Here is a 22,491-nt window from a genome sequence, read left to right as displayed (position 1 = left end):
AGATATATTTCCTAAGATTTTTTTAATACCCAAGCTATATCCCCTATTTTGCTTTACATTCATAAGAGGTAGGATACCATTAATTTACTTTCAACAATTACAAATTTCATAGAGAAAATAATAGAACACAACCTTATGTATTAAAGTAACTGGATGTATTTCTTTGATTGCTTGAGTAAATGTTACTTTTTAGGGGGGAAATTCAAACCGAGAAAAAATCCACAATTATTACGGCAGCTTGGTATTTGGTCATTTTCTCTTCAAAGATGATTGCCAAACTCCCAAAAAACTTTATTGCATTTATAAACTTAATATGTTAATATGGTTATAATATCATTTTTTACAAGAGACTTTTAAACACTCTATTTCGGGCATAATTTCTTTACTTTTGTTATCTGCAGTTAAAATTTTTTTTTTACAAATTCAAAGATAGATATCCTTATTTCATTGTCTTATCATTGTTTAATAGTTTAAGTTTAAAGACTTTTTGCGTTTAAATTAATATTTAACAAAAATACTATCAAATCTACTAATGATAATAGCAAAGAATCTACTTTATCATTTGTCTATGTTAAACAGGCCATTAAAGTAAAAAGTAATTACAAACTCCCATTGAAACAGATCTAAAGATCAATTCTAAATTTGGGCCATTTTATCTTACACCTACTTTAATTTCTTTTATTTAAATTCTAATTCCAAATAACTTAAACTTTTAATCGTTATGTCTAAATTGAATTTTAAATTTATGAATGAAGAAGAATATAAAGGACATAAGGGTTTATGTATTTTTTAATTGCGTAGCCACTCTATAGTTTGGATCAGTTCGTATGTCTGAATCAGTGATTATCATTGGATGTACTGTATTTTTTGTAAAAAAAAGTCATTACATAAATTATTTATTTATAAAACCGAATGAAATCGGAATTAAAAAGTTGTCTTTAAGTTATTTCTGCGTTTCTTATGGATTTCACTGTTCTTGTCTTAATTCAATTTCTTATGGTTGTTTTTAAATTGAATGTAGATTAAATTGAATTTAAAAGACTGTAGGATGACTTTAGAAATAACCCATATAATTTAAATATACTTTTGTTAATAGTGAATCTAATCTTTAATCAAATATGGCCTGTCCGTAGATCCGCCAATTTAAATTTTTACTACATTATTGGGAAAAGAGGCGTTCAGAAGGGGGTTGTATGGGGGGTTTATCCACCAATCTGTCAAAATTCAACGTTCCTCGCTGACCTTATACAGCAGAGGGGGTGACAGGGTAAAAAGGTCACCATCCTCAAACTTAACGGGGGTGTTAAAAAAAAATTATCAACTCAGAGACGCTTTTGGGACTTTTCAGTGAGTGGGTGCTGGGACATCGAGGGGGTGTATTCATCCCCTTGACACTTAATATAGATCCCTCTTGTTGTCTGTCATACACCCCCCTAACGCTCACACCTTCTACAACTTTAGATCAATAGAGTTCAGAATTTTCGGGTCACACTTCCCCATGCAAAATCCTCTGTCTGGGACATTTAAAAATGCTATTATATATGTATCTATTGATTAATTAACAATTTCAGTAAATTTCAGAAAAGCTTAAGATGTAATTTATACAAATGAATTCTAGTATTTTGAATAAAGACAAAGGCAATAAAACGAGAGAATCTGCTGAAAACAGAAATATTAATGTAAGCTTTTAGTTTTAAGGTGCAAAACTACCTTTCATTTTATTATCGGTAAAGAGTCTGTTCCTTCCTTTGTAATGATTTGTTAGTATTTGAAGCTGTGACGTCATTTTACATTATAAATCTGGGGGAATTTTTTAACACTGCGTCTAAAGGATTTAATCAAAACCAAAACCGTTACACAAAGAAGTACATTATCAAAAGGGAAATTAAACTCTGTTCATGAATATGATAGGATTTTGTCTGTTGGTATACACAGATAGCATAGGCTAGGTACAGGTTTACCTCAGCACCACAAAGAAACTAACTAGCAAGGGTGTTCTAGGAAGGTATTGTGAGTTCATAACCACTTTTACTTAAATCGTAGCTGAGTGGTTATGAACTCACAATACCTACCTAGAACACCCCTGCATGTTATTTTTTGTCGTTCTTAGGTAAACCTGTACCTGGCCTATGCTAGCTATGTATAATAATATAAAAAATACATTTTGAATACATTTTAAGAATCAGTAATCACAATTACGTGTCTGATATTTCTGGCTAGAGAGAATATGTTTCATTGCAATTTCAATGTTTTTGATGTTTTTTTTTCTGTGAATAGTTGATTGAATTTTTATTATTTCCATTAAATTCAAATAGCCCTCAGGAATAAAAAGACGTGAACCAAGCCATTTAATTTTGTATGATAAAGCAACTATGCCTCTACAGGCACTTTATGGGGGGGGGGGGGGGTTTTCGCATTACATTCAATTTTAGTTTTAAAAAGAAAAAGTAAAAAAGAGAACCATATCGGTTCAGCGGTAAGCGAGATTCTTTGAAACAGACAAACAAACGCACATACACAGATCCGGTTACTTTTACTTAAGATTACAAAACTTTTAGAACCCAAATAAAATAAAATAAAGGGATAAGACAATGGGAGGTAAATTAATATACATTCCAAATTATGTTAATCATGTTCTGTAGATTTTAATTGTTGGCAAAATATTAAAGATTATCTTTTAGTAAATTTCCTTCTCTTATTCCTGATAAATTGAAAGGTGACTATTAATGACGTAGTTTATATTCTAGGAAGTGGGTGGCAACATGGATAACGAAACAGGTAACTAGTTTTTTATCAAAGTTTTATCAAGTTTTTAACAAATGGCATCTAAATATAGACGTTTAAACTCTAAAGCCCCTCATTTTAACCCTCTAATAAATTTAGATAATATATTAGTGATTAGATTGCCCCCTTTAAACCTTTGAAACTCCTCATTTAAACCCCCCTCGAAATAAAAAGCTTGGACGTCCCTGCATTTAAAAAAAAGTAGCTTTTTAAAAATTTTCTTATTCTATTTCCTCAAGATACAATTTTTTGTTTTGTTTTCTTCTTCAAATTAGTATAGACAATTAAATATTGAAATGGATATCAACAAAAAATATAAAGTTCCAATGAAACTAGTTCAAAATATAGTTTAATTCAAGATGAAACTTTAAAGTTATATTAAGCTGTAATATTAGAAATATTATCAACCTTGTTAAATTTCATTATATTTAAGAAATTGTTGAGTAAGCAGTTTTTATTTATCTTTTTTCTTCTTTAGAAAAAGCTGATAAGGCTCTATACATACATTTGAAGGATGCTTGGGATAGGCAAATACAAAATGAACTAATCTTTTTTCCAGTATGGCTTTAAAACCGATAAATAACCATTGGATTAGAACCGGTTCTTAACCATACTGAAAAATCATGTATAATATCGAATTTCAGACAATTTTCCACGAATACTAATATAACAAGGATGACAACATCCATAAAAGCGAAGCTCTGAAACGATAGGACAAACGGACATTAACACTTGTATAATGTCAGAACTGAATAATCAGAATGCGAATGTATAAGAGTCAAAGCAAAATTGTAAGTAAATTTGTTGAAAAACTGCTTGATATAGGATAATGATTATGGACATACTTACTTTTTTAGGACTTGATTATAGAGTTGCTTCGCTTATAATATTGTACTTTGTTGTCCCAGGAATCAGTATACCAAAAATCAGACCAATCGGATAATTAGGTCACATACAAATTTGTTGTTAAAAATGTAAAAAAATCAACATGTTTAAAATGGACGTACGGACAATCTGGTAATTATTATAGAGTTGCTACGCTTTCTAACTCGTACCTTACTATTACAGGAATCACCATGCAAAATTTGAAATCGATAGGACAATTTTAACATGCCTAAATTAACGAAAAAAGCTATTTAATAAAGTAAAAAAAATCAACATGTTTAAAATGGACGTACGGACATTTTTGTAATGATTATATAGTTGCTACGCTTTTTAAATCGTACCTAACTACTAAAGGAAGCACCATGCAAAATTTGAAATCGATAGGACAATTCTAACATGTCTAAATTAACGAAAAAAGCTATCCGTGACGGACGGACGGACGTACGGACGGACGTACGGACGGACGGACGGACCGACCCTAATTATAGAAAAGCTTCGCTTTTAAAAATATCAAATATAAGGAGTAACAAAAATTTTTTTAATTTTATGTTTAAATTTAGTAGAATACTTTTGTAAAATGTAATTCTGTAAGACTTTAAGGTCTGTGTTTTTCTGGAAAATTTAGCTGTAGGGCGGGGAAGTAAAATAGCTTTAAATCAATTGAAACGCCTTTCTTCCCCAATGTTTGTAGGTTACAAAGCCAGAACTGATAATAAAAATATCGAGAGGCTTGTTTATTTATATTTTATTAACTTATACTTCAGTTTTTGATAGTACATGTCGCTTTAAAGAAATGCTTATAGATAAAATTTCCGTTTGAACAGTTTTCAATTTGGTTTAACCTATTTCTAACATTGTCAGATCTTTTGCAGCGATTTAACTCTCGAACATGGCTATTCTTTCAAAGCAAAGCTTTTCTATAATTAGGGTCGGTCCGTCCGTCCGTCCATACGTCAGTCCGAGACGGATAGCTTTTTTCGTTAATTTAGGCATGTTAGAATTGTCCTATCTATTTTAAACATTGCATAGTGATTCCTGTAGTAGTTACGTACGATTTATAAAGCATAGCAACTATATAATCATCACCAGAATGTCCGTACGTCCATTTGGAACATGTTTTTTTTTACTTTTTTAACAGCAAATTTTTATGTGATCTATAATTATCCGTTTGATCTGATTTTTGGTATATTAATTCCTGGGACAACAAAGTACAATGTTATAAGCGAAGTAACTCTATAATCAAGTCCTAAAAATGTAAGTATGTCCATAAACATAATCCTGTATAAGGCAGTTTTTCAACAAATTTACTTAAAATTTTGCTTTGACTCTAATACATTTATATTCTGATTATTCAGTTTTGACACTATACAAGTGTTAATGTCCGTTTGTCCTACCGTTTCAGTGCTTCGCCTTTATGGATGTTGTCATTCTTGTTTTATCTAAAGCCTTGACAATTAATATACTGAATAAAAATAAAATATGTGTATTTTAGTCAGGTAATCGTTCATTAGATTTTAATGAAATAAGTTTAAGATAAGTTTTAGGTGCACGTCATGGGCTTTTTTTGGTGTGATATTAAGTCAGCCATGACTTGACTATATTTATAAATCAGATATCCAATATAAATAGTAGTCAATGGTGTCATTGGAAAATGGGATGTAATTATATATTAGCCATTGCTACTTTTTAAAAGCGAAGCTTTTCTACAATTAGGGTCAGTCCGGCCGTCCGAGACAGTTAGCTCTTTTCGTTTAAACACGTTAGAATTGTCTTATTGATTTCAAACTATGTTTGATGATTTCTGTAACAATGAAAAAATGAGAAAAAAATATACTCCTGTGCACGTGCCTATGCCTATTGAAAATTCTTTATCAATACTTCAGATGTCATTTATACCTGAAGAAAAATTGAGAAAAGAAATTAATTGAAAGGAAGGATAATTTATTTTCGTTCAATCTTGAGGATAATTAAGAAAGAAACAAATTTTGGAAATAGTCCCTTTCGTGGCAACGCTCCTTAATTGGCGATTGGTGGTATTTTTAAAATGGCTTTTTATATATAGGTTATTTTAGGTTAGGTTAGGTTATATTGGGTTAGGTGATTACCCCGCAGGGTTTGAGCCCCCGCAGGTTAGTTTAGGTTATATTGGGTTGAGTAATTGCCCCACAGGGTTAGACAATTGGCCCTGCAGGGGCTAGAAATAGGAAAAAAGATACTGTGAAAAATACGAAGAATCGCCCCATAAGGTGCGTTGCCACGAAAGGGACTATACCCCAAATGTTGATAAACAAAATAAGTTTATTAATGCGAATTAAAAATAGATTGTATAAGTTGTTGTAGTTTTATAATTCATAAAATTTTAATTAATTTGTGTTGAGAGTCACAACATTTCTTCCAATAGTTCTAATTTACAAAAGGAGGGTTTTTGGAATTATCATTCGTGATTATTATCAATTTATTGTCCATTGTCTAAACCCGTTTAATCGCAGAAAATTTTTTTTAAAGAGTGGCTTGGCTACGACTTCAGATTATTAAGAAATGTAAAAAAATGTTTTTTTTCATATATACTTTAGATTTATTTTTATATTTATATTGATGATTTTACATTTTAGGTGTTCCAGATTGGTTTCATATAGTTCCTGCAGCAGAAGGAAACAACAAATTTAGAGTAGCCTCACTCAATCAATATTTATACATTTAATTAACAATTTTTAAAGCAATTTAATAGCACTTTGACTATATGATCGCGTTTGATAAAAATTATTAAATTTATACGATGTCCTATTAATGTATTTACCTACCAAAATGGTATAATGTGACTAGATCAATCGGATAGGATATGGTAAATTTCCTAGGCTTTGTTTTTTTAAGAAAGGGATTTGAGAACATTAGAATGTTTTTTATACAAACCCAAAAAAAATAAATACTTTTGGAGGACATAATCAAATCTTGATTGGGTTGTGTAAACTAACAGCGTCCAAACTATTCAACTAATAATTTTAATCTACATGCAGGAAAATTATATCAATATTTCAACCTTTAGAGCTCATTTATCATCTAGTAAGAGCTGCAAAGATGTCCCTCATTATACATATGATTATGTCAAACAAAGATTTTGATTAACAATTACCATTAATTTGTTTTTCTCACTAATAGGAATTTTAAACATGATGATTTTACTGAGAGAGCAGGGAAGCGGGGACTTGGCCGACCACATGGAGTATCAACTACAGAGACAGGTATGACTTGGCCGACCATATGGAGTATCAACTACAGAGACAGGTATGACTTGGCCGACCATATGGAGTATCAACTACAGAGACAGGTATGACTTGGCCGACCATATGGAGTATTAACTACAGAGACAGGTATGACTTGGCCGACCACATGGAGTATTAACTACAGAGACAGGTATGACTTGGCCGACCACATGGAGTATCAACTACAGAGACAGGTATGACTTGGCCGACCATATGGAGTATCAACTACAGAGACAGGTATGACTTGGCCGACCATATGGAGTATCAACTACAGAGACAGGTATGACTTGGCCGACTATATGGAGTATCAACTACAGAGACAGGTATTACTTGGCCGACCACATGGAGTATCAACTACAGAGACAGGTATGTCTTGGCTGACCACATGGAGTATCAACTACAGAGACAGGTATGGCTTGGCCGACCATATTGAGTATCAACTACAGAGACAGGTACTAAGGAGGAATGACTTGGCTCAGAAAAAGTCATATACATGTAAGGAATATTTGAGGAAAAAAGGGTTGGTTGTCGATTTTTGTTTTTTTGGCGATTTTTACCTTTTATTGTGTAGTTACAATTTAGGTTACATAATATAACATATCATCCCACTATTATAAATATTGTTTATGTAGGCAGCAGCCTACCTAGCCAGAGAGTCCATGCCAGCCCCCAACAAACCAAAGAAAGAGATAGAGCCCAGCTACTCGGTCAGGCACTTTAATCTCTCCAGGGAGCATAGTATTAGCAGGCCACCATCCAAAGATCATTCCTCACCTACACCATCTAAAGAAAGTAAGTTAAATGGTTAGTTCATTGTTGGCATTTTAGGGATTTTGTATATGGCCTGTATAAAAACATTTTGTGATTACACATTACTGCATACTTCCTAACTTTTAGGAAATTTTTATTAAGGGAGATAATTTCATATAAACAACCACATTAATAAGATTTTACTGTTTATATTTATTAACAAGAGCGTCCAAGCCTTTTTGATGGGTGTAAAATGAAGGGTTTCAAAATTTGAATTGGCAAACCCCTTTTTAAACGTCAATGTGTACATACTCATATAGATATTGCACAAAACGTTTTCAAGTTGAATTGTAACCTAGGCATTAATAGTTATAGATTCAATAGAACCAAAAATACACCCACGTTAATATTTTTATTGATGTAAATAAATTCTTAAATTAGAAAACAGCGAAGCAACACTTTATGACCTGTTTGTTTGTCACTTGGTATGTTTGTTGGTTAAACATCAGCATTGGTAACATCACAGTTTCTAGTAAATCAAACAATTGCAAAATAATGGGTTACAATTACAATGCTTTCAAATAAATCTAAAATGTCTTTTGTCTTTTTAATATACATATTTCCAATTTTATCTAAACCGTTGCTATGAAATGTAATTTTCCTAATTTCTTTTAATTTGAATAAATATATTTGGTTCATTTAAATATTTGAATGAATCTTCATTTTACTAGGACTTAGGATCATATACTTTTAGTGGTCAAATTTTATTTTATTCTTTGAAGTAAATTTACGTAAATTTTCGAGTTATGTTGTCTTTCATGTGCATTATATAATTTTTTGCTTTCACAGACCTTACTGAAATGTCTCTAACATTTATTGTAGCTTTAATATTTTCTAAAGCTCTAAAGTATTGTTAAAAAAGTATCAACCAGTGTTTAATTCATATGTATGAGTGGAAACATGACAGGGACGTCCAAGCTTTTTTTTGAGACTGGTACAAAGAGGGATTTTAAAGTTTGAGAGGGGGGGGGGGTAACACTAAACACCTCTTCACCCCACCATTGGGAGTCTATGTTACTGGATTTAATACAATTCTATAATTAATTTTTATTTCATCTTTGTATATTGTGACTGTATTTTTAGCTCCATTCAAATTTTTAACAAAACTGATTTAATCTTATAATTTCACTTTTGAATATCCGCGGAAAGCTGTCTAGAATACGACGTGATAAATAACGTTTTTTTGTAGCATCTCCGTTGAATTTGGACAGAAACCTACCCTCGCCTCCAATAATCCAGGTACTTTTTTATAACTAGAGGCTACGCCCCTAGTGGCCTCTAGGGGCACTTTGAGGTATTATTTTTTTTTCTAGCATGACTCTAAAATATTGTTTGGTATTTCTTTTCTATTGGCGTTTTCTCTAAGAAGGGTGGTGGTACCCACCCCCAAAATATTTGTAAACCTTTCCAGAACCTATGAGAAGCTTCACTGTAAAGTAGAACCATATTGGTTCAGTAGTTAGAACCTGATCGATACAGCGATACGTGAGATATTTCCGTACACAAATTAATCATAGACAAACAGAGATTAGAAATATTTTACATGATATAATTTGAAAGTTTATGTACATTACTACAAAATGACATTTGAGACAAATTGAGTTTACAAATTCTAGAAGATTTTCTATTTTTTCAAATGACGCATTTCTTAATTGGTTCCTATAATAGAGATAAGATTCTTTAGAATGCCAGATCTAATATTAGTATAAATCAGAGAGTTAGGGGACATTAGACTGTTCATTACATTAATCCCCAAAGTTTTAAATAATTTTTTTTATTCATTGGCTCAAAAACTTTGGAGACTTTTATTCAATTTGATTGATTAGTTTATTATTTAAAACAATGAAAATTCTACAACTTAATTTGTTAGTGCATTTCGTTAGAGTTAAATTCATGTATGAGTTTAAATTCAACATATCCCCTCGCTCATTCATTCACATGTGGAAAACAAGAGGACATATGTCCCATGTTAGAAACAAAGAAGATTATGGCATCCCATTTGCCAGATTAAACTTGGTTGACAATCTTCCACATTATACACTTCCAGCCACTTGGAGTGCGTTTTTCATTAACAATAGCCTTATCTTGGAACAGGCAACCGCCAGATTTAAATTTTGTAAAATTAATTGAAACAAAGCTTTTAGACAGTATTGTAGTTGCCTGTGGCAGACTATTGTGTCCCTCCTGTGACCTTGACCTTAAATTATGATCGTTCCAGTCAACCTGTAACTTATATTTTGATCGCTCAAAATATATACATTTTTTAATTGCATAGAGACCTAATTTTCCTCCATTCTCCTATCCCCCCTTTCCTAAACAACCTTTCTAGCATATTGCTGTATATAGTGTACAATATATTACATATGTTAAAGACCTCTTTTTTAAATAAGTTTAAACTTTTAAGGCTGTCAACACCGCCCCTAGGACTTTTTCAGTTTTGAATTTGATTAAGTTGAGTGTGCAAACATTTCAAACACTAAATTGTAATCTTCTGATAAATTTGTGTATCATTGTAGAAATATAACAATTTATCAGCCATTGTCTTATCCATTTAGATCCTATGGGATAAATTCTCCAAAGTTTAATAGCTTGAAATTTGAATGCTTTGTATGTATAACATCAGAAGGAAGAAACAGCGAAACTTTTTTTTTTTTTTTATAGTTTAAACTATATTTTAAAGAAAATAGCAATCCGAAGCGCAATTGCATATTTATATAAAGCTTTAAAAATTACATGTTCTCAATAGAAAATATGAATCACACAAAGAGAAAAGCGGAGCTACTCTTCTAGTCTTCTAGTTTTGTTGCTCTCTCCAGTGTATCCCTTTATGGTTAGCTTATCGTTAAGAAAAAATATGCTACTTTTGGAGGAAATCGTCCTTGTTTAATTTTAGATCTGTTTAAAACCCATTTCTAGAAATGCAATCAAAAGATGCAAATTCAGGAAAGAAACAGTTTCAAGAAGTGTTTAAAGTAATTTTAACATTATAATATTTTGGTTGATTCTTTAATCCAATTTTTTCTGATTTAGTTATTTTTCATCGTATTATAGACATAGATTAAAACCAGTTTTGTTGGCCCCGAAAAATTGGTATCCATTGTACGGGTTTTCTTTTTATATTTGTGGAAAATTGGCTGTAATACGATGCTTTACATAATTTTTCACTATTGGTGAGAACCGGTTCTAATCCAGTGGGTAATAATCGGTTTCGAAGCCATACTGGAAAATTTCTTTATTTATCTCAATTAAAACCTAAATATGATTTTGTAAAGCCTTATCCTTGATGGCTTTCCATCGGATTATTTTCCAACGGAATCAAACCAGTTATGCAAAGAAAGTTTCTATTTGCTATAATAAAAGTTGTCTGGAAGATTAATACTTTTTCTGTGGCCTTGGTCTTAGGTCTCTAAACATATTTGCGGTCAACTGCCTAATATATTTTTAGTGGGTGATCATAAAATTTTGTAGCAGAAAAAAGGTTATTAAAGACAGGATATAGGATATACGTGGTTATATTGACAGGGAGAAACTTTTCGTCAATTTAGCTTGCTAATAAGGACCTTATTTATTGGTCAGTTTGTTCATCTAGTATGAGGGGAAGGGTGGGGTAAAGGGGGTGGATAGAATATCGTTATTTTAGCTTGCTGCTAGCATTACTTTATCTGAGTACATGAGAAAAAACGCAGTTTGGTTATATAATTTTTGTGCATTATTTTTTAATCAAACGTTCTTTTCAATGCAATAAAAGTTTGTAAAGTTTTTTTTTTAAATTAAAAATCATCAAATCCCGAAACTTTTTTAGTCGACACACTTTTATAATTTTAACAATAGACAATTTAAGTTTTTTATTGCCAAAGCTACTCTACAAATCAATCTTTTCAATTTATCTGTTTTGACTGTCTATTTTTTATTTTCATTTTTTGTCCCTTTAATTTTTTTACAGCATGTGTAACTTTTTTTGTTATTCTTGTTTACCTTTGCTTATTTTGCATAGGTTTAGTTAAGGTGTATGATGTAAGAAAAAAAACCTTGTTTGTGCATTGATGAATTGGTTGTTTTTAATATAAAAAAAAATTCATGCAGAATAATTTTAATCCAAAAATAGATAGCTGCTATTTTACGTAATCGTCCTTGATTAAAAGTGCACGAAAATTTTGTTTTTCTACATAGTTGTACTGACAAATCTTTGGTAGATTCCCTCAGATAGCTCACTGGTCCACAAATAATCAATATATTAATATATTTTTAAACAACATAAAGGGAGGGGCTATTGCACTATAAATTTTATAGTAAAAGTTTTTTTTTCTTATTCGTTGACTCAAAACCTACTACTGTTATTGCCTTTTTAATGGTTGCTCCATAATAAGTGTCGAATAATTTTAATATGCATTTGGGGTAATTTTGTTAATTTTTACTGGGGAAGTATAATTATATCAATTTATCCTTCATTATCTTATCCTTAAAGATCTCTGAAAAAAAAATTTGGTAGGGGGCTCCAACCCTGTAGGTCAGTAATCATTCTGGGTCTTACTGATCCTAACTTTACCTATCCTAACCCCCCAAAAATATGCATCATAAATGCGATTATTTCAAATTTAAATAAGAAAGGGGTTATTTATGCTCTAAAATTAATGAAATAGAAATTGCAAAATGTTTTCTTTGAGCCAAATAATTAAGTTGCCTTGTTTGTTTTGTAAGTTTGATTAATCCAGAGAGTAAAGGGTTAAGGCCATCTAATATATGTATGTAATCTACATCTCTTTCATCCTTTATAAATTGTTATCGGATACGCCCCTTAAAGGCCTCTAGGGGCACTTGAGGAGGGGGAGAGTTAAATTCGACAACTTTTTTTTTTATTTTTAGTATTTTTTTCTTGGGGCAATTTCTCTTGGAGTACCCTCCCCCAAAATAGTTGTAAACCTTCCCAGGACCGATGATAAGCTACCCTGTAAAACAAAACCTTATCGGCTAATCTGTGATCATTCGGTACAAACAGACAGACAGACATCATGTTACTTTATTATAAGGATGTGAAAAGATATACGTATATGAATGAATTCATATATCTATCATCTTATCCTCAATCCCTGGATTCATTTAATTCTTTTTGTTGAATTCGTTATATAAACTAGACTTTTAACAAGGACAGTTAAATTCTGTACGAAATAAAATTAAGACATTATGTAAAAATTAGCACTAAATCAATTAAATACTTTTAAAATTTTCTGTTTGTCTGTAGATTAAGATCTCAGTACCCACTGGACCTACATGATTTTCTATTACAATTAAGCTTCTTTTCCAGAGAGTGTTTAGAGTCTCCCCTCCCCCCCCCCCCCCCATCTTACTAAAATACTCCCAGAGGACACTCGTCAATAGTAAAGAAATAATCCAATAATTGAATGTAAACTCTTTGTTTGGAATTGCAAAAAATAAAAGTTGTAGTTGCATAAAGTGAAATTATGATATCATAGAATTAATCAGAGCAAGTACGTGTAACAGACAAACCGACACGCATTAATTGTAGAGTTGTTTCACGAAACAAGGATGACAACATCCATAAAAGCGAAGCACTGAAACGGTAGGACAAACGGAAATTAACACTTGTATACTGTCTGAACTGAATAATCAGAATATAAAAGTATCGAAAGAGTCGAATCAAAATTGTAAGTAAATTTGTTGAAAAACTGCTTGATACAGGATAATGTTTTGGACATACTTACATTTTTAGGACTTGATTATAGAGTTGCTTTGCTTATACTATTGTTCTTTGTTGTCCCAGGAATCAATATACCAAAAATCTAAACGGATAATTAGATCACATAAAAATTTGTTGTTAAAAAAGTAGAAAAATCAACATGTTTAAAATGGACATACGGACATTCTGGTAATGATTATAGAGTTGCTACGCTTTCTAAATCGTACCTAACTACTACAGGAATCACCATGCAAAGTTTGAAATCGATAGGACAATTCTAACATGCCTAAATTAACGAATAAAAGCTATCTATCTCGGACGGACGTACGGACGGACAGACGTACGGACCGACCCTAATTATAGAAAAGCTTCGCTTTTAAAAAGTATATGTTTCAATATTTTATATTTATTTCAGGAGTTAAAAAGTTGCATTTCTTCCCCTATAGAAGAGAAAAGTCCATCTCCCCCACCTCTACCCTCACCACCAAGGGACGGATACTCATAGTATTTAAGTAGCAAAGTTATTCTCTATTTTTCTAATGACTGTTTGTCTCTATCTCTCATATGTCCATTTTCTAAATATGTTATTCCGCTGTACAAATAGTTTATCTCCACATCTACCATCACTTCAAAGGGACAAATACCTGTAGTATTTAAGAAGCAAAGTGTTTCTATTTCTGAATGTTTACGCTTTCTTCCCCCCCCCCCCCCCCCAACCTCTACCCTCATCTCCAAGGGACGGATACTCATAGTATTTAAGTAGCAAAGTTACTCTATAAGTGTCTGATGTCCATATATGCCTAACTCTCACATGTAATATTTCTAAATATGCACCATTCCCTTCTTTCTCCAAGAGTTCATCCCCCCCCCCTCTCTACCCTCACCTTAAAGGAATAGATAGTTATAGTTTTAAAGTAGTAAAGTTACTCTATGATTATATAATGACTGCATGTACCTCAATTCTCACATGTCCTTTTTATAAATATGTACCCTCCCCTTTCTCCCCCCGTTGGATAGGGTTCATCCAATTCTGGGTAATAATGATGATAATTTTTTGCCTCTACTTCTATAAGTAAAACAGCTAAAATGACTGAAGTATCCGCCTTAGATTTCCATCACCCCCGCCGCCAGCCAAGCTAACCCCCACCCCGCTTCCGCCGAAGATAGTAAAAGTAGCCGCCACCCCGCCATACTCCCGCCAACCAAGTAACGCATCCTGTACATATATTTCAAAGGTGGGTACTATTCACATTTGTCCATGATGAGAGGAAAAGTTGGGCGGTTTATTACAATGGTCCCCAAAGTTTTATAATAACGTTTTCTCATTCACTGGCTGAATAACTTTAGGGACTTTAATTAAATTTTGATTGGTTGGTTCATTAAGTTAAGTGTTCAAACGTTTTAACCACTATTTTATTCAAGAGAAGGGGTAATTTTGTGTATCATCATTGGTGATGTACATTAATTTATCGGCCATTGTCTTATCCTTTAAGATCCCTGCATATGTATGATAGATAAAAATTGGACTCGGTTGACTAAAACAAGGATTACAACATCCATTAGTAAAATTCGATTAAACGTACGCTCAATGTAATTACCAGAGTAGATGCACAATGATTATGAAGACAGAACTATAGTATAGATGTACATATATACAGACAACTACTTCCCATTCTATTTCAACGACCCTTTTCGTCTGCTTCTAAATCATTTTCTGCGAGACCATTGGTTGATTTTCAATGACCCAATAAAAAGGTTGCACAAGGTAGATGCGATGGGGGGATACAGTTAGTTAACCCTTTCTCCCTCTAGTGTTTTACTATAATATTATGAAAATAGCCAAATGACATACAAACTATCTTCTTTATAGAATGAAAGATTTTTTTTTAAAAGTACCTACACATATATTATTATTACGAAATCGTTTTTATCTGTGTATGAAATAAATTGTATAAGGACCCAATTTTATTTAAATATGAATGCAATTCGATAAAATTGCCCTTTCAATAAGTTTAATTTCATAACATGTAAATATGAACAGAGCTAGGATGGCAACATCCATAAGAAGGAAACTCTCAAATCAAATGAACATTTACATTTGTAGAGTGTCAGAACTTAAAAGGCAGATTATTAATTTATAAGTCTAAACAAAATTGTATAAAAATTTTAGCAAAATCCCCCCCCCCTCTAATTTTTTATCTAAAAAATGAATGAAAATATTAGGTCGACGTTATCCCCCAACCTCCCCATATCTAAAAGCCTCTAGAGGCCTATAGGGGCGTACGATTGGTAATTTAAACTATACTGTTCAATTGCTGTTTAAAAAGAAACAACCTAAAAATTAAACAAAAATCTTTTAATGTTTTAGGAACCAAGTCCAGTATTGGAAAATGGGGAGCCTAGAAACCCGCATTCCTGCTACCATACCCGACTGGGGACATACGAAGAATCTGATTTTAGGTAAGAGGTGTTACACTTTAGGCTGTAGGCTGGTGAAATATTTATAACGTTTTGGAGGGGGACTTCAGTGAAGCAAGATGATACAAAGGGGGATAACCCCACTTTCCTCAAACAAATTTTACTCCCAAGTAGCGCCCTTCCTGAAACTTTTAAAACCAATAAAAAACTTTTCTTTTACAAATCAGGTTGTTATTTTACTTTTCATACCCAAAATGTATTTTTTTAACAATTTTAGAGGGGTAAAAATAGTCGGCGTCATTTTACAGCCTTACCAATAAAATATTTAAATATTGAGATTTTATGCCCCCTCCACCAAAAAATAACAAAAAATAAAAAGCTTGGACGTTCCTCCATTAATAGATGATTTAATATACATCTTATTCTTGTAAACAAGCTTTCAAAATACTGAATGTAAACAGTATTAATTGGTTGGAAGATTAAAATATCCTACATAAATATCCTTAAGCTTTAACTTTCTAATAAGTAATCATTATTATGCTCAAAATTTATATATCTAATTTATTTAAATTATCTGTGCAGAAAATATATTTATTTTTTGGAAAACAGATACTCAATAACTAATGTTTGTCCATGCGTCCGTCAAACAAAAAAATGACGTTGGTTGACAGATAAACATCATTCAAATACTTTCACCTGCTTTAAAATTTTTTATTTACCCATTTTCAACTTCTGTGTGTGTGTGTCTATAATAATATGCTGCACTACTTATGGATAACGTATACCTTGTTGTCATAAATGTCCAAGGGTGAGGTAAGTGGGTGTTTACCCCCCCCCCCCCCCAAAAAAAAAAAGAAATTGAAAAAAGAGGAGAACGCCAATTTTAAGAGAAAGGCTAAACTACATAACTTTTGTGTCACTTTCGAGGAAGACGATTCATATGACGTCATAAAAATGTAAATGAAAAAGGGAAGGGAGGAAGAAAATCTCTTCAAAAGAGATGGGAGAAAAGGGAATCCTCTTCCTCAAAATGACACAAAAGTTATGTAGTTTAGTCTTTCTCCAATTTTAACTGAAAACTTCAAATGCTGCTAACGGTCAAAACCACTGAATTTACATATTATTTTATCTCATCAATGCAAAGAAAACCTTAAAACAATCTGGAATAGCTATTAATCAATAATGCACAGTAGTTATCTCGCAGTAAACATTAGATATTGATTTTTTACGTGCTTTCTTTAGTCCGGAATTTTTAGTGCATTATCGGATCTTGGGTATTTCACATTATTTTTAGGAATTTTTGGATCACTAATGATGATGTACATCAATAACATGTTTGTTACTATTTACCATGGACTGCATCAGATTTTAATTCTTATATATACCCCATTCAATATAATAGATGCAAAATCACACGTAAATGCAGAGTATAAGAGTTACATAATTCTATAAATAACAAGGATGACAACACCCATAAAAGAGAAGATCTAAAACAGTATTACAAACGTACATAAACACTTGTAGGGGGGGGGGGGGGCTAACCCTGCAGAGACTGTAACTATGGTGCCCTAACCTAAAGTTGCTTTTGGTAAATTCTATCAATTCGCTAATGATGATTCCGGTCACCTTCTTATTTATAATCATAACGATTTCTATGAATTTTAGGTGGAGTTCTCCATCTCCATCTGAACTAGCGGAAGCAGGCTTCTATTTTATAGGTAAATAAACTAATGTTTTTTTTTATATTATTGTTTTTTTAAGCAGCAAAGCTAATTATGACCCATGTGCGTCTGTATGTCAGACACTTCTAAGAAAGAAGTATATTGTTTTTGTTGTAATTTAAAGTGCTTTTGCAATACAGCTCACTCACAACTAAAATATAATTTTACAAAATATTATTAAAATTTATTGTTCTTTTATTGTGAAGTAATTGGATCTATTTTATATGGAATTTTGTCTTTAAAAGGTTATATATGATAGGAAATGTTTATGTTTGAAAATGAGAACAGTAATAAAAGCATATCTGAAATTCAAATATCAATCAAATAACATTTAAAATTAAAGTGCATTTTATTGTAGGTTTGACATTACCACAGCATTTGACAATAAATATATTCGCCCTGTCATCAAAAGTCAAACAATTGATATAGAATACTTGGATATTGTTAGAGATTCTCACATAACCTGATATAATATTTCTCCAAGGTGGCTAATTAAACGGTAATCCCAATCCATTCCCCTGACAAATATCTGAGGACTATATTAGCAACCTAATTGACGACAAAAATTCCCCTGTCACATTATCCACGTATATTCAATATACATTAGTCAACTATCGTCAAATGTCAACAAATAATGTCAAACCTTATCATATCAAGACTTTTTCAACTATTAGTTTTTTTTGTCTATTATAATCTTATCCTAACTTAGGAGTAGTTAAGCATTTTTGGTTTATTAATTAATATCTCGCCAGCCACTGAACCGATCAGGTTCTCCATTTTAGGGAAGCTACACTTATGTCACGGGATGGTTTTAGGCATTTTTGTTCTGTTTTATCCTAAACAGTTGAGGCGCAAAATAATTTTTGGGATCTACTGCAGTTCACGGTAGAATATTGCTGGTAACGAATATTGCCAAAAATTTATGGATTTAGAAGGCTGCTAGCTGCCAAACGGCTGAACGTACAGATCATGCCAGCACACTGTTTTAGGCGGCATAAAAAGATATGCGTTTTTTGAGATGACCCATTATTTGTAGGCCTTCTTATACCGCTTAAAATAGTGTGCGGGTATGATCTGTACGTTCAGCTGTTTGGCAGCTAGCAGCCTTTAAAATTCATAGATTTTTGGCAATATTCGTTACCAGCAATATTTTACCATGAACTGCAGTAGATCCAATTTTTTTTTATAAAATTAAAACAATTTTATCAATGGATTTATGAAATTATGTACTTTTAACCTAACCAAACTATTTGTGTGTAGGACCGCGAGATCGTGTGGAATGTTTTTCCTGTGCCACGAGACAGAAACATTGGAAATTAGCTGAGGTACTAATATTAAATCCTTATATAAAAGTAACATGATGTGTATCTGTCTGTACAAGGATCTCGCTAACCGCTTGACCGATATGGTTCTTCTTTACAATGTAGCTTCTCATAGGTCCTGGAAACGTTTATAACAATTATTGGGGAATTACCCCTCAACCCCCCCCCCCCTTCACCTCAAGTGCCCTTAGAGTCCTATAAGGGGCGTAACCGCTAGCATAAAATGTACTGACACATGATTATTACTGAATTACTGCGCTGATTTCATAAATATTCTACATTTTCTAATAAGCTAGAGTTTAAAGCGTTTTGTTATAATTATCGTACACTTTGGATGATGGGAATTTTCAAAGCAATATTAAGTTTAGAAAGTTTGTTCTTATCCTTCTTTTGAAAAAAAAATAGCATTAAATCTGCCCTTGACTAATCCAAACATTTAAATTTTGAGACGAAGCCCAATCTGTACCACTTTTGCTCCAATTTTAACGTCATATTCTTCATCTCTTTTTATGGGTTTTCTTTCCCACTGCTCCTCTCATCTCCCTCATTTTATGACGTCACAGGAATCAAAAGTGGTGCAAAAGTGGTACAGATTGGGCTTCGTCAAATTTTTAGATCTATCAGTAGGGCCATTTGTGAGATATTAAGTAAGAGACTCTGAAAACAATGACATCCACCAAACATCAAAACAGTTTTACAAATCGTGATAATATTATTAGTCATTTTTTTACTAAATCTGAAAAAAAATATTTCCTCTTCAATTTTACTATGAATAAAAAATGTGCGAGGCTTGTAAAAAATTTAAAATAGGTGAGAGTTGATGTCTACATCAATTTTTAGACACATGCTTCACACAAAAACAAGGAAAATTGTGTCCCAAAAAAGAGGAATTATTATTATAAAATGTAGAAAAGCAAAGTATTTTCTATAAAATATACCTTTCCTCACTCTGTATTTATGATTGAAAAAAGTGTTCAATTTTAGAACCCCACGTTACAAATTTGGGGTATAGTCCCTTTCGTGGCAATAGAGTAGCCTTCCCCCTATTTCTAGCCCCTGCGGGTGGCTCTAACCATGCGGGGCAATCACCTAACCCAACTTAACCTAACCTAACCTAAAATAATCTATCAAAAGCTACTGTGAAAATACGACGAAACGCCCCTTAAGAGGCGTTGTCACGAATAGGACTATACCCGAAATTTGAAATACAACTGTTTATGGTCTATTTTAGTGGTTCATTAAAACTTTTTGACTTACTTGTGTAAAAAACGATTTGAAAAAACTTTTCTTTGGTCGGCATAAAAATTTTCTATTTTAGATTTTCCTTTTATTTAAGGTATTTAGAATTTAAATCTAATATTTGTCATGAAAAATACATATTTTGAATTCTTGTTTTTCTGTCACGGCCGTATATAGTTTTAGAGTAGCTATGCTCCTGAGAAAGACACGTCAATCGACAGAGACTAGACGTTAGTTTAGTGTTAAGTTTTCCTTTAAAATAACTATCATTCCTTATATCTATTTAATATGAAAAACGTAAAAATTATTAACTAATTTATTGTACTTCTTAAAAAAAAAAACTCTAAAATGATAGTTATATCCCTTCTAGACAAATTCTTTGGTGCGCAGATATTCTATAGTTTTACCCGCGGAGTAAGAGTTAATATTAATGCGTCGGGACAACACTACATTATAATAATAAGACAGTAAAAATTAAATCAATGGGTTGGTTGCTTGATTCTACAGCTTGGGAATTGGCAAGCCCATCAAAACAATATTTGTTCATACAGTTTTTTTAATACTGTTTGGAAGTTATTATTCCTTTCCCATCACAAAGTTCCCCAGATGTTACTATCTTTATGTTATGTCGACAAACAAGAGTGCATAAGTTATCTATAATACAAAGTAGAATGATGTCTATCTGTCCGTCCCTTAAGATCTCGGTAACCACTGAACCAATCGGATTCTACTATTCAGGGAATATATATACTGGTCCTGTGGTGGTTTTAGGCTATTTTCTTGGAGGGTACGTGGGACACCCTCAACCCCCCTAAAAACAGAATCCCCCCAATTTTTTTTTGCTGAAGATTTCCTTGGTCCTTTTACGAAATTCGGCAAAAAAATTTTTTTGATCACTTGGGGCAAAGCCCCTAGAGGCTAGGGACGAAGCCGCAGTATAGAATATTTTAGGATCCTTGGATACGACATACGCGAAGATCCCCAAGCTGTGACTATCTTGTCGGCACCAGGGATGAACATAATATTTATCAAATAGTCTCCGTCATACTAAAGATGTTAAAATGCTTTATACAGGACCCTATAAACTAATGCTGCATATGTCCAGTAAGATATCTAAAACCACTACAGCAATAATTATGGTCTATATTTTGGGGAAAGTTTATTTTTTCCTAATCAGATGTAATATCTAAAACTTTAAGAAAAAGAGAGACAATGCCATATAAAGGCTCTGTAAATTCCTTTTACTATTAGCGCCTAGTATTTTGTGTTTGCCACATATGTTTACCTATGCAATGTTAGTAATCACTCGAAAAGATATTTTTATATATTATGTTGATCTCACTGCAGGGGTCAAGAATATATTTCTGAAATAATAGACAATGCAAAACAGCAAGAAGATTTACAAAAACAAATAAAACAGGTAATATCATTATATTTATATTGTAGTAAGTTAGGTTTTCTAATTCTATCTTTTATATACAGAAGTAAGGTCTTTTGTTCGTTTGTCCATTGATTTCTGTCCTTCAGATTTAAAGACGTCTTTTACCCTTATTTTTATTTAACCTCTCACCTTCTAAAAAAAACAATAATATAACCAAAAGTCGTTTTTAATGTTTTTTTTTACATTTTAGCTGCAGGATGCTCAGCGGGAATCTGGAGGATCTGGCTGGAGGTTGGATCCTTACCTGGAGAAACAAGTCAGAAGAAAGTTCAAGAACTAACATTAAATAAATTCAAAAAATTATTAATAATAATAAGCACTGAAACCCATCTCTCCCCCCTTTTAAAAATGATATATTTAAAGGGGGAGGGTTGTTTCTCGTTTTTTTTTATCAATTTAGTTTAGTTCATTTTTGCAGGTAGCTCCGCTTAGTTAAGGCCACTTGCAGGTGTTTGGCAAAGGAGAAAAAACTCCTCCAATTTATTTTAATTTTTGTTGAAAATAAAAGAGGCGGGGTTTAATACTCGATAGGCTCTTCAGGAAAAAGTCCAATTTATCTGTATACTGTATCTCCTCCCCGTTTTTGTTTGTAAAATTATCTCGTATTTGTGTTAAGATAACAGTTTTGAGGATGTAACATTTGTATGTTATTAAATGTTTTGGAAGATGACACGAGTTGTAGATTAAATCAGCCATTGTCATCTCCATCTCCTCACAAAAACAAAAATGAACCAGCAAGGGATAACATTCATTTTACATGTATTGTGGAGTCAGATTTGGTGTGTTACAGTGCAGCTAGGATAGGCTTGGTGCAAGTAGTGGCTGAAATCCCTTGCGGGTGCTCATTCAATTTTAAACAAACAAGGACAATAATGTTCAATTAGCGTTTCAGCGACAGAAGAAATAAAAATAAAGT

The 22,491-nt window shown here is 32.4% G+C and overlaps 1 protein-coding gene across 1 annotated transcript; it reads left to right on the top strand.

Moving 5' to 3' along the window:
- Nucleotides 1-1,579: 1,579 nt before the first annotated feature.
- LOC145326740 (uncharacterized) lies at nt 1,580-22,380 on the top strand. Its single transcript, XM_080170123.1, has 14 exons — nt 1,580-1,679; nt 2,748-2,778; nt 6,282-6,323; nt 6,829-6,908; nt 7,562-7,721; nt 8,929-8,978; nt 13,850-13,938; nt 14,531-14,669; nt 15,803-15,894; nt 17,518-17,570; nt 18,834-18,898; nt 21,086-21,146; nt 21,484-21,554; nt 21,766-22,380. The coding sequence occupies exons 1-14, from the start codon at nt 1,608-1,610 to the stop codon at nt 21,853-21,855; spliced, it is 1,095 nt and encodes a 364-aa protein (XP_080026249.1). The 5' UTR covers nt 1,580-1,607; the 3' UTR covers nt 21,856-22,380.
- The last annotated feature ends 111 nt before the right edge of the window (nt 22,381-22,491 follow it).

Source organism: Acartia tonsa, chromosome 1 (genome assembly GCF_053477335.1).
Source record: "Acartia tonsa isolate MP-2025a chromosome 1, ASM5347733v1, whole genome shotgun sequence".
In the NCBI taxonomy this organism is placed as follows: domain Eukaryota; kingdom Metazoa; phylum Arthropoda; class Copepoda; order Calanoida; family Acartiidae; genus Acartia; species Acartia tonsa.
This window is presented reverse-complemented; position numbering and strand designations above follow the sequence as displayed.

Excerpts from the sequence above, each read along its gene's own strand:
- LOC145326740 (XM_080170123.1), top strand. The coding sequence starts at position 1,608 with ATGAATTCTAGTATTTTGAATAAAGACAAAGGCAATAAAACGAGAGAA. Across the intron at positions 15,895-17,517 it reads TACGAAGAATCTGATTTTAG|GTGGAGTTCTCCATCTCCAT; the intron begins GTAAGAGGTGTT and ends TATGAATTTTAG. Across the intron at positions 21,555-21,765 it reads TACAAAAACAAATAAAACAG|CTGCAGGATGCTCAGCGGGA; the intron begins GTAATATCATTA and ends TTTACATTTTAG.